Source organism: Gymnoscopelus microlampas (assembly GCF_963454915.1).
Source record: "Gymnoscopelus microlampas genome assembly, chromosome: 9".
In the NCBI taxonomy this organism is placed as follows: Eukaryota; Metazoa; Chordata; class Actinopteri; order Myctophiformes; family Myctophidae; genus Gymnoscopelus; species Gymnoscopelus microlampas.
In genome coordinates this window covers 27,145,383-27,158,096 of record NC_139946.1, presented here as the reverse complement: position 1 = coordinate 27,158,096, position 12,714 = coordinate 27,145,383, and the positions used below count along the sequence as shown (strand labels likewise).

The following is a 12,714-nucleotide window of genomic DNA, read 5'->3' as shown; positions in this document are numbered from 1 at the left end:
GGTCATGCTGTGTCCTTCCTGGAACATCTCCATTAACCTCAGATGCACTATCATTACTATACATAAAATACTGCAAGGATCTATAGAACACCCATCCAGCTCTGTGAGGGCTCTTGAAGGTTGCTTGTAGGACACAGAATACAGGGTTGTTACCTCATCTGTGTTAAGTGATTCCTGGAAGCGTGCCATCCTCGTGGGAGTGGACAGGGGGTCACCGTGGCAATTAAAAGGGAATTGAAATCTTCTGTGATCAAGATGAGTGTACTTCCAGCAAATTAGTAAAAATCTCAGTGTTCATATCTCCACTTGTAACTCAGAGATTATACAAATGTAAACAAATGGACCCTTACGAGTCCCTTTGGTTACATTTGTGCAATGTGCACTCTGGTTTTTCTTCAAACATTTTTGTTTCTCTATATTCCGATCATTGCTATAGAGGAGGGGTCTTACCACTCGAAAATGTGTCTGTCCCCCGTAGTAACTCTGAGGACCACATAGGGGTCCCGGACCCCCTGTTGAAGACCCCTGCTATATTTGTTCAGTCTCCCCATCTCTCCAGCTCTACTAAACAGAAAATACCTTAACCGTTTAGGATAACAATTCTATCTAGTCAGGAGAGAGAACCCCACAAAGATAATTTATCAACTTCAATTTTATAGTGTTCCGTTTACAATTGTGTCTGTTTATTTTTTTAATCTATTCACTTCCAATTTCACTTGTTTATCCTGTATGTATTCTCTAGGAGTTCTCTCTCCTGATTGGATGAGATTGTTATCCAAATCGGAAAATGGATTTTACTGAAGAGCTGGAGAGACAGGGAGACCCCTGTTACAGAACACACACTCCATAGCTATTGCTTATCAGAATATATAGCTATTTAACACTTATTTTAACAAAAACAAATATCACATACACGGATACACCCCCTTTAAAGAAGAACGCTCAGGTGTGTGCATTTGCACACTCTCCGAGTTAAATGAACACTCAGGATTTTACAGTGTACCAGAAGTGTGTTGGCCAGTATCTGTGATCAGTCTAATTATCATGTGCTCTCAGATGTGTCTGTCTCGGAAGCCCAGCTCATTAGCTCAGCTCATTTCACAACACCTCAGCAGTTCTCTGAGTACGCACATCGTCTGAACAACAACAAGAGGGCAAAACATGTCAAACTAAAACGTTTCAAAGTTGGCTGCAACTGAATTCCTGCCTCACGGCGATGGAAAGACTCAACATGAGCCATACAGTTTAGCCACGTTTAGCTCCCGCAGGATACGAGCGGATACAAGTGAACACAGTCACATGGTGCATCTACCAACTGGGTGACAGATGGCCTTGGCCCGCGAGAGGCTTCAAGTCCCACGCGGCCCTCAACAGGCTCGCTCCTAAAGTTCAGACTGGCACCACTTAATGCTGAAATCCACAACTCTCTTTAAGTGAATAAAACATCTGTATGATAGAGTATGTTAATACATTATAACTAACACAACTGTGGCGTATTGGCTGGTCTCCTTGCTCTTCTACTGAGACATTTAGATTTATGGTCAGTTAGAACTACTACTGGTTGACCAGAGGTATTGCATGAAGGTCAAAATGCAATATATCCTCTTGCCAAACAGGATTTCTGTTATAGCTTGCTCATCAACTGTAGCAATTTTATAACTCGTACGGGTGAGAATCGGTTTAGAATCCCGGTAGGACATTGCAGCTTTGAGCCCTATTTTATACTTTGTCATATAACAGTGTCGTGCAAATATAGTCACATCGTGACAACTTTATAACTTGTAGATTGGCTGTTTTCACTACAGTATTTGTGAATACTTTTAAATTCCTTAAAAAGAAAATACACCTATAATGCTCAAAATAGGGAAACCAGGTTGAAAGATAAGATGGCCGGGAGGCAGCAAGGGGTTAAAAACACATAAACTATTCCTATAACCTAGCCTGTCAGCCAGCAGCATTGAGGCCCACTATTTATGAGGCAGCTTAGGAAATTGAAAATGTCCTGATTTCAGCCTGTTATAAAAGGATGGGCTATGAAAGCGGGTCATGACAATATTAATGACCGAGCCACTGAGGCCAATGAGTCCCTTATATGACAACATGCAAATTACTTCCATTAACTATGCCACGATCAGTCTCATCTGTGTCTGGAGGCTGCAGGTCTTCACAAAAGCAATCAGATCAATGAAGGAAGATGGGGGCAGATTGAAAAGGAGTGTGCGCCATTCATCCCCGGGAAGGAAGCCTTTCAATCATATTACTCATGTCTTACATCTCATGAGAGGAGATTTGACGGGTTTATGACAAGAAATTAATTTTGCTCATTTCAGCTCTTTTGCGTACGCTCACCGAGGAGTGCGCACATTGGATCCACAAAGGCTGCCGTTTGAGAGAAACAAACAACAAAAGACAACCCAATTGTTGTTCATTTCTGCAAACCACATCTCAACGTTGCAAGGCATGCGTTCCCTCAACACCAGGCTTAAACCCCGCGAGGTGGCCCAGAGCGAGGTGGCCCTGAGCGAGGTGTTAGTCGAGCAAGTGTCCTCACGGAGCGATGCGAAGCCTGCTGCGGCAACATTCGAGTTGCATACTGACAGAATAGTAAACAATATGTTCTCAGTTAAAATTGACTTTACAGATTTACATTTTTAGGATAAAAAAAAAAAGCTAGTTTGATTTATCTAAATAAAAAAAGCCAGTTCCAGTTTTTTTGCAATTTTCACACATGTTTTCTCTGCCAACTGGGCTGAAAAAAGAAGCCGCGCTGCAATGGCACAAAGGTTCCACACACAGTCTGCAGAAAAAAATGAAATGGAAAAGCAGCTGATCAATCTGGCTGCTTTACACCTGGGCTTTGAAAGAGATGGAGGGAGCAGCACTGTGAGGGTAGAGGAGTCATCATTATCTGTTAAAGATGAGGAACTGGTTTTTAAAAAGTGCAGCGATGGTCAGTAATTTGGCCAGCCCATGCCAGTGGCTGCGTAAAGGCAGCATCAGCAGAGCCGCGTCTCTGTCCCTTTCCCCTCATCGTGCCTGAAAAGAAACATTAATAACTTCTCCTCCTGGCGAGGGACCACAGATGCTAGGCACACCAGGCAAAGACAAACTGCTGCAACAACAGGCCAAAGATCATCTATCTTCTAATGCTTAATTTATGCTGCGTCGCACGACGGCGTCGACGTGCCAAATATAGCTGATCTACAAGCTCCCAAGGCTTTGTGTCCACGATGCATTGTGAGCTTGTAGATCGGCTATTTTAGGAACACCATTGCACGACAAAGTATAAATCGGGCTTAAAAAGGGTCACTCACACCCACTAGGCCTGTGCATATGAGAATATTGGCAGTTGGAGGTTGCAGATATAATATTTTGGAGACAGAGGACCAATTTTCCCAGAAAATCAATAATGAACTCATGGAAGCCAGGGGAAAGGTCTGGCTGTGAGAGAGTTAAAATGGACTGAAGCCTGGCACCCGATACCTATTTCTCATCCCATTGAATGGGGCCATTATCACCGTTCTCATGCCATAGCTATGGGCCAGTAGGTCCCTACTTGCCTACCAGGAGGCTCCGGTAGGCTGTTATCAGCCATTCTATGGGTGATTCAATGTTAACGCATATGCTGTCCAATATACCATACTCTCTGACCTTGCATCTCTTTTTTCTGTTTCTTGGATAACACACATTTGCTTTGCTTGTAGTCTCTCAAGTCTTCCACGATATTGAAATGATACAGAGAGTAGTGCTACCTCATGAAATGTAGCTTCGCACAGGAACATTCTGCATCTGCTTGTCATTTCCGTTCACAAAAATGTCTTTTAAAATATATTTTCATATTTCTAAGTAGCAAGTTAGATCGGTTTAGACTAATTTGATTTCCAGGAGAAATCTGGAGAAAGAGCTGGCTGTGTCCTGCATGTAAGCCACCCCACCTTCTATTTTGGCTCAGTTCAAGGTTATTTTATGCTAATTAATGTATCCAGACATTGACTTAAATTTTTTTGGTCACACTTATTTCTAGATATCAGTCTGATAGGAGCAGCCTGCAGCCCTAACAGTTAGTGACCTGTATCTACATACGGTACATTTGTTTAAATTAATGCTTTGGAGAGAAAACGTCTTAGTTCCCATTGTAAATGAAAACATTTTAAATGGTAATTCCATAAAGGAAAATACCAGCATTAATACAGCTTCAGCTTAATATCATACATAAACATAGACATTTTCCTGTTATATTATAGCTACAATCCTGGACTCATTTAAAATAAAACATGATTTTAACCAATGTATGGTAAAGCATGTTAATACAATATAACTAGTACATCTGCAGTGGTTGGAGGTGTCATCATTTCAAATCTATCTGTCGGGTAGGACACCTACTGGTAGACAATGTCAATAAAGTTATTTGAAGCAGATGGCGCACTAGATTGGACACAAGCCACCATCTTAATTGTAGTTCGGACATCTTTGCAATTAGCTCACTCCGTCTGGAGAAGGAGAAAACGGATATAAAACTTAGAGATTGCAGCTTTAATGGTTTTAGATTTAAAGTTTGTTTACATTTTCTCCAAAGTCATTGGCTGCTGTTAAGTCACAGGCATTTGAATTTTGTTCATACATCAATCTTTTCTCCAGGGATTATTCTTGGCTAGACTTTTCAAATCAATCAAAGACAAACTTTGACAAAAAATAACGGCCCAATGATATTTAGTGTGTTGGGGTGCTGTCACACCGAGCTGGAATTTTACCTATGAGGGCTGATTCTGCCGAAGCAATGGGAACAGAGCGGTTTGTTGCCATTTGCGGATTTCTGCAAAAAAAAGAAACGTTCTGTTCCCATTGAAAAGCATTGGCAGAATCCACCCTCATAGGCAGAATTAAAGTTCGGAGTAACCGCACCCTTTGGTCCCTTAGGTTACTTTAACGCAAGGCCGTTCAAGTCTCTCCAAGTGATTTCCATGTTACACTGAAATACATTTAGTCCAAGCGCTTCTTCGAAAATCAAGCAAACTCTGGTCAGCACTCAGCAGCTATGTCAAGTGTACCAGTCAGTCAGTCACAGCGTTAAAGGACAACTTTGTTTTTTTACAACCAAGGTTTATATTTTAGCTTGTAATTAAAGTAAATAAATGATGAGTGTAATTTTTTTTTCATTTACTGCTTTCTATAGTTTTAGCATTTTTTGCGATATTTTTTACAGTGGGCGGGGGCATTCTGTCCAGTGGCTAAATATGCCTTTTTTACACAATAAAAAAGGTCCGGCTGTCTGAGATGGCCAGATGTGAGTTATTGAGGGCTAGAAGAGCTACTGTAAATAATAATAAAGAAAACGCCGGGTTAATGTGTTAAAAAAATACATATTCAGCCACCGGACAGAATGCCCCCGCCCACTGTGAAAACACTGTAAAAAAGATTGTGAAAATTGCTAAAACTATAGAAAGCAGTAAATTTAAAATTTTTAACACTCATCTTTTATTTACTTTAATTACAATCTAAAACACAAACATTGGTTGTAAAAAAAACAAAGTTGTCCTTTAACATGTGTTTGAGTATCCTGGTTACTCCCCACTTATTGCAGTTTGCTGATTTCATAAACATCATGTAAACAAGAACATTGGTTTCCTTTTCCAGGAAAAGGGATTAAGAGAGAATGTGCACAGTGACATTTCTGTTGGACAAACCAGAATACTTGCCTATACCCTCCCCTCAAAAATGTGCCTTCCTTATGTTTGAACTTCACTGTGCAGTATGATGTACTATACTGTATGTGCAGAGTTTGACTTTAGAAGGTTAATTTTTCACATTCATCTGCTGACAGTGGAAAGTTTCTCTGTACCCATTGAAAATAAGATTTCAAAAACGCAATCTGGGAAAATAAATCCAAGATAAATATATTTTTATAAATCTGATAACATTGCTGTGGACCGTGTGATATTTTTCTTAATGATGTAATTTCCGGGTCTATCCTTCTCTGGAAGTCAAAGCAGCATTCATAGGTTGAATAGCGTAATCACTGAACACACCATGATGACGTAATATTACGTCAATGGCGGTCAAGCATTGGATTTGAGATGACGTAATATTACGTCCAAACTCTAGCATCCCTATTCTGTCATATATGCAAACATTCTGCGAAAATATAAATTAACATTCATTGAAAATAGCAAATCTACATGCTCAGGTGTCAGTAGAGTACATATTGTGAGCTTGAAGATCAGCTATTTTCTGTGATTTGTGTAGAGTGGGAAGAAAGTGGGGGCCAAGTATAGAGTCAAGGTGGACCCTGGTCAACTGTAGGATTTAAGTGGTTAAGGTGTGGGCCCACTAGAACGATCTGTGACATCAGTTAGTTTGGAGCCAATCCTGGTTCAATATTCAAATATGTTGTGGAAACTCGAAGCTTTCACTGCACATACACAGAAAACAGACTTTACAGTATAGGCGAAATCTTGCTCAGCAGTTAAACTTTAGGAGAAGTTATTTTAAGGATTATTTAAGGAGTTTTCAAACAGAATTCAACACACAGATTCTTAAAGGGGTTTTAAGAGTGTGTATGTGTTTGAAAAACTCCCAACAGTGTAAGGAAAGTAACCCTTTCCCACTAGTAGGCTACTTACTTTGTACACGCATCCACAGAACAGCAGAGATAGAGTGAGGCTCAGTGGCAGTGCACAGAGAAGCGGGCCATCAAATATTCATCTTCATGGATTCAAGAAAGGCATCGAGCTCTACTTTTGTAAAAGAAATAAGCAGAGACTTTGTGTTCATTAACATTTTGAAACGAAGCTGTGGCAGCATGGACAAATGCAACTAGCAAAAGTGACATTTAGACTGAGAAAATGTTTTCACGTACAGCAACTCTTTGATGCAGAAATACAACATTTCGGTCGCATTGACCTGATGAACGTTGGCTGTTCATTCCTACGCACCCATCTAAGTAGGTGTGCAAAAAGATTGTTTTATTTGCTATAATGACATACCCAAAGTTTGAATGCCATGGTTATTGAAGGGAATATTATGAAATGTCTGAATGAGACGACCTTCAAGACCACTCGGTTCCTCAAAAGATCCATCAGTTTAATAACACTATGCCATCTCAGACACTCAAGGTCCAGTAGGGTCAAAGGCCACTCCTGTTGCAACAGTTTAATCCCTTATATAAATAAAATCATTAATACTGAGAAACGTCTGTTTGCAGAGGCATGGAAAGTATTGCCTTAAACTCTATAGTGGTTCCCAAACAGTGGGCAGGGGCACACTGGCAAAAGTCCAGATGTGCCTTGGGATTGTGTGATGGCCACAAATTATGGCGATATCATACTATAATTCTAGTAACCTCTGTCCGTTTGTAGTGGGTCTGTAGTGGTAGGTGAAGCTACCCGATTCTCCTCAGTGGCTGGACCAATTGCTCTGATTTTGCACACAGCCATTGACCATTACCATCTGAACTTAACTGTCAAGCCCGTTTTTCGATTTCATCAAATCTCAGCTTCTTATTAGCGTTTATGTGTCAAAAACTGTCGCCATGGTTACGGGCCTGCCCAGCTATGGGACGAACTGCCTCCCGGGTTGCCAGATCATGTGCGCATATCCCCCCACGGATGCGTCGACCGGGTATGGTCTAGTACACATAACTATACAAAAACAACATATTTTGTGCACACATTTCCAAATGCAGAGGAAAATTCTACACCCTGATCAATTATGATGAACAGTCGATATTTTTCAATGTTAACGACTCAACACTTTGGCAATAACTGCCTTACATAATATGAGTGATGTGTCCAGTCCTGGCTGTAGAATTGTTAATAATGGACTTCCTCTCAGTGCTCAGGGCTCCACAGGGACAGGAGATGCCCTGCCCTGACCTCAGCTGGGTAGAAACATTTATCTCTAGAGGACATGCTCCCAGCTGTTCCCTCTTAAGTCAGCCTGGGGATCTGAAATTTCCTGTTAAATCAGCTGGTTTCTAGACAGGCCCTGTCTGGATATATCATTCAGAATGCAAGAATGCAATAAAAGAAAATGAGTGTTCTCAAATGTTAAGCTTGATAATATTTTTTTCAAAACTTTTATAGCATTTCTCCGGTATCAAATACTAGTGTACAGATAGCTGAGTATTAAATAGGGCATGATATCCTGCGACATGCCCTGTGACAACACAGGATTTAATCCCAATTCAACTCCAGGACGTTAAGATCATGCACTGTCTAGTTGAGCCATCAGCGCACTCTGTAAACTCAGTAATATATCTATATAAAGACATCATGCCAAACAATTTATTTATCAAATCAGATTTTTCAATTATGTCTTTGGCTGTGATGGGTCTTTCCTGTTTACATAACACACAATGAAATCCTCTTTTGTGCTGTTAAGCTGGAATTTATTGAAGACATGTACAAGAGCCTTAAATGAGACAATGACAACGCATCATCCAAAGGCAAAAGGAGGCAAGCAGCTTGAGAAGTGAACCATGTGAAGTATCGATAATATGAAAAGACACAATCGTTAAAACACAGAACAAACGGTACGGTACCGTAGGCCTATGTTGTAACTGAATGTTTCATTGAGGAATGTCTCGGCATGTGAAAGTGGCTAAAATGGAATGCATCAGTGAAGAAGGCTGAACTCGGTTCTTCTGGCAAACGGGATGCCATGCCAAGGCAAGGCACAGGCAAAACACAACAACAGAGTGGACCACATGATCACATGATCTGAATAGATCAAAGCAAGTACATGGACCGGAAATTGACTGAAAAGAAAAGTCAAGCCTGATTTATGCTTTGGTGACAATGTTGTGCAACAAAGAAACGCATTGATGCATAAAAACACGCTCCAACACATTGTTGCCAAAGCATAATTCAGGCTTAACCGTACATACTGTCTCATAAATATCTTCTACAAACACAAAATTTGCTCCTCGGTGAGCAATGGTGCCCCATTATCTTTTAAACGAACAATATCTTTATCTCTCGAAGGCAAACTCTTCCATTTGTAGTCTCTTATCCAGTGTTAAGGCACATGCTGTTGCTTAGAAAATACATTTGTATAAAAGAAAACTGAAATACAACTATATATATAAATGATCTTTGGTAAAAGGTATGCTTTACAAAATTGACAATCACATATTCAAGGTGCTGTTGCAAATTCTTTGGAAAATAGAAAGAAGGGTAGCATGTGATGCCAATTCTCCATGTAGTGTTTGACTTGTTATCTTGTGCATCACAAGCACTGAACATTACGATGAGGTCTGAAAAAGTGCCAACGATTAGGGCTGGGAAACATATCGATATTGTGATATTAGACTAGATACCGTCTGGGATCTTGGATATCGGAATATTGTGATATGGCATATGCGTTTCTTTTTTCCTGGTTTAGCCAAATACTTTTGTTGAAAGCAGTATGAGTGCTATCCCCCACAACACGTTTGTCTTTGACAGTCCAACCAAGCTCACTAACCAGACAACTAGAACTTAACCCCCAGAACACCTTTGACAGAGACAAGCTCACAATGTGAGCCTGTAGATGGGCAATTTTTGCCCACCAAGAAAAGTGACAATTTAAAAGAAAAATCTATATTATCGTCACAATACATTATTCACATCACAATATCGATCAGTATTTGGTTAAAAAATATTGTGATATTTTGTCCACATTGCCCAGCCCTACCTGTGATGCACTTTTTTCATTGTCTTAAATACTGCATCAGTGAGCACACAATATCTCCCTAGGAAACATGTCAACAGCAACTTCAACACTCACTGGCAGCTCTGAATCAATGCTTCATAGTGCAAAACATGCATCTTAAAGCATCTGAGCATTTTTACAAGAGCTTGACATTGACCTAGACCAATGTGCTCTGCATTTCAGCTCAACAGCACTGGACAACAGTAAACAACCGACTGACTCACAACATGCTGGAACTGGAGAGTGAACAGAGTCAGTTTTGTCTGACAGCAAAGTTTCTTTTTTGTTTGTTGAATTAGTTTGGTGGTTCACATGGCTACTCATTATCAGCATAATGACAGCATAGAACATGAACAGCTTAATTAGAGTTTTAAAAAAATAGTTTACACCAAGGATGTAAACACGCACGCACGCACGCACACACACACACACACACACACACACACACACACACACACACACACACACACACACACACACACACACACACACACACACACACACACACACACACACACACACACACACACACACACACACACACACACACACACACACACACACACACACACACACACACACACACACACACACAAATAAGGCAGTATCAATGTTTTCAGGCGTGTGATCCCGTTTTCTCATGATATTACACCTTAAACCTTCTTGGTTAATTGCTGTGAAATGTAACTTCCTTTAGTATACTGTACTCATGATATAACTATATATTTGTATTTATATAGTCTATAGCTTATGTAGCCACTGGAATGAACTGAAATACAGAACAGCTATAATAAACCTATCAAAGGTATATTTGCAATATTTATTTTTTAAATCCAGCAATGAGGCTGAGAAATAATACTCTGAGACTCTGTGATAATCCATGTCGAGATAAAGCCCTGTTATACTTGGTTTGCGCACCAGTGCCACACAAAAATAGACGATCTGTGAGCTCACAGCGCTTTGCACTGCGACGTACTGTAGATTGGCAATTTTTGGGTTGCGAGACACCGGCGTGCAACCAAGTATAAATCAAGCCATAGATTCAAGTAGGTACTGTAGGTAGAACGTGTTTGCATGGCAATCCTGACGTTCAGAGTGAAGGACGATTCTGGAGGAATATGAGAAACCCCATAAAACTCTCCTCAGGCCAAGTCATACCTGTTCAAGGCCAAATAGGCCGTTTGACACAAGTCAAGAGTGGATTTACAGGCATAGTAGCTGAATGAATGCGCGCAGTACCTTATCATATCAGAGAGAATGTATGCACTCCCCAAATAACCCAGATAATGGAATGTCTGCGTTCTGGAAAAACAAAACAAAACATTGCTCAAGTACTGAGATGCATTTTTTCAAAATAAAGGTCTTCCAGAGTTCTGAAAAATAAGAGGAGATAATCCAGTTCTTCCATCTCTCAGAAATAGTTTCTTTTTTACTTTAGCAAAAACATAAGTACCTATTTTGATTTTTTTTATAAAACAATCCTCTCAAAGCAAAAAATAAGAGAAAAATAAAAGAAAATATATATAATAAAATATTATAAAAACTATCGTGCAAATTGGAGGCAGAGTAACATGTTTAAGACTATAATACATCATAAGGTGGTTTGGCGCGAGTGCTCTTCGGAACAGTTTGGCACACGTCCCTCTGTCCTGGGTGCAGGACAAACAGCGCCGTCGGCCTCCAAGTTCCTCTTGTAGGTGACCCACTGGGGCCCCCCCGTAGGGGGCAGCGTCAGCTGAACACTGTCTTTCTGTACGGGCAGTGGGGTCGAGGTGATCCAGTTGGACAGGCTCAGATCCGAGAGGTCCAGAGTCCTGTCAGGGTCCTCGGCCGGAGGCGCCTGCGGCCGAGGAGCCTCTTTGGTAAAAGGAAGTGTGTCCCCTTCTGTAGCGGCTAACGTGAAGGGATCCGAGAGGCCCTTCTTACTGTCCGTGAAACCCGGCGGGTTCCTCTGTCCCTTGGAATGGGCCTCCCCGACGTTGCTGGCCCTTAAGAGCGGCCCCCGGCAGCTGGTTGGTGCAGCTTTGGAGTCTTTCTGACTGCAGTATTTAGGGAAAGGCTTGGAGAAGGACAGGAAAGGAGGCATTGGGCCGAACTGTGACCCGACCTTGACCCTGCTCAGGCTGAGGATATTCCTGCGAATTTCGCCGGGGAGTTTATCCAGCTGCCTCCCGACCTGGACGGGGCTGGGGAACAGCGTGCCTTGGCACGCCCTGTAGAAATATCTGCAAGATAAAGAAGGAGCAGACATGAAGCCCTGCTTCAGCTCAGCACTATCCTGAACAGAAGAAAAAAACAACCTAAACCCAGGCCCGGGGATGAACATGAAAGGCATCTGGTATCTATAACAGACAAACCTCGGCAGTAAAAAAAAAAGACAACTTGAACTGTGCCGAGACGAGGAGGCTTGTGTTTGTGTATTCATGCATCTGCACAACCTCTTGATGGTGTACTGTAAATAGCCATTAACAGATAACGCACTCGATTAAACAACACAACCCTCGCTGGGGGGGATATAGCACGTGAGTTTCTCGCACGCCTTATGGCTGATTTACATTTGGTTGCACGCCATTGTCACACACTGAAAAGTTATAAGTCAGTGCTTATCAAAGTGGGGCCCGGGGACCCCCTGGGGTCCTTGAGGGGTTTCCACATGGTCCCAAGCTAAATCATTGATAGTTAGGTACCAAATATACCCTTATAGGTCTGTAACTCTGAGTGTACAAATGGAACCATACGGACCATTATGGGTCCAACTTGGTTCGATTTGTACACTCTCTGAGTTACAGGGTTCCGTGGCCTAATGCATTGGTTCTCAAAGTGGAGTCCGGGGACCCCCAGGGGTCCTTGGGAGGGTTCCAGGGGATCCCCAGCAAAAGGAGTTAACATAGCATCACAATCATTTTAACCATTTTATCCATTTATACGCTGGCTTGTACATCTGCTATTTTTGAAAACATTTGGAAAAATCTCAAAAATGACATTTTGAATCATTTAGATTTTTTTTACACAAATCTTCTCTTC

General features: G+C 41.3%; 1 protein-coding gene across 1 annotated transcript in view; it reads right to left on the bottom strand.

Annotated features, from left to right (window-relative positions):
• Positions 1-10,282: 10,282 nt before the first annotated feature.
• atp10a (ATPase phospholipid transporting 10A) overlaps positions 10,283-12,714 on the bottom strand; it is a 63,566-nt gene continuing 61,134 nt past the window's right edge. Inside the window, exon 21 of the mRNA XM_084066379.1 lies at positions 10,283-11,915. Within this exon, the coding sequence (XP_083922505.1) occupies positions 11,282-11,915 (634 nt within the window). The 3' untranslated portion in view covers positions 10,283-11,281. The remainder of the gene's footprint in view (positions 11,916-12,714) is intronic.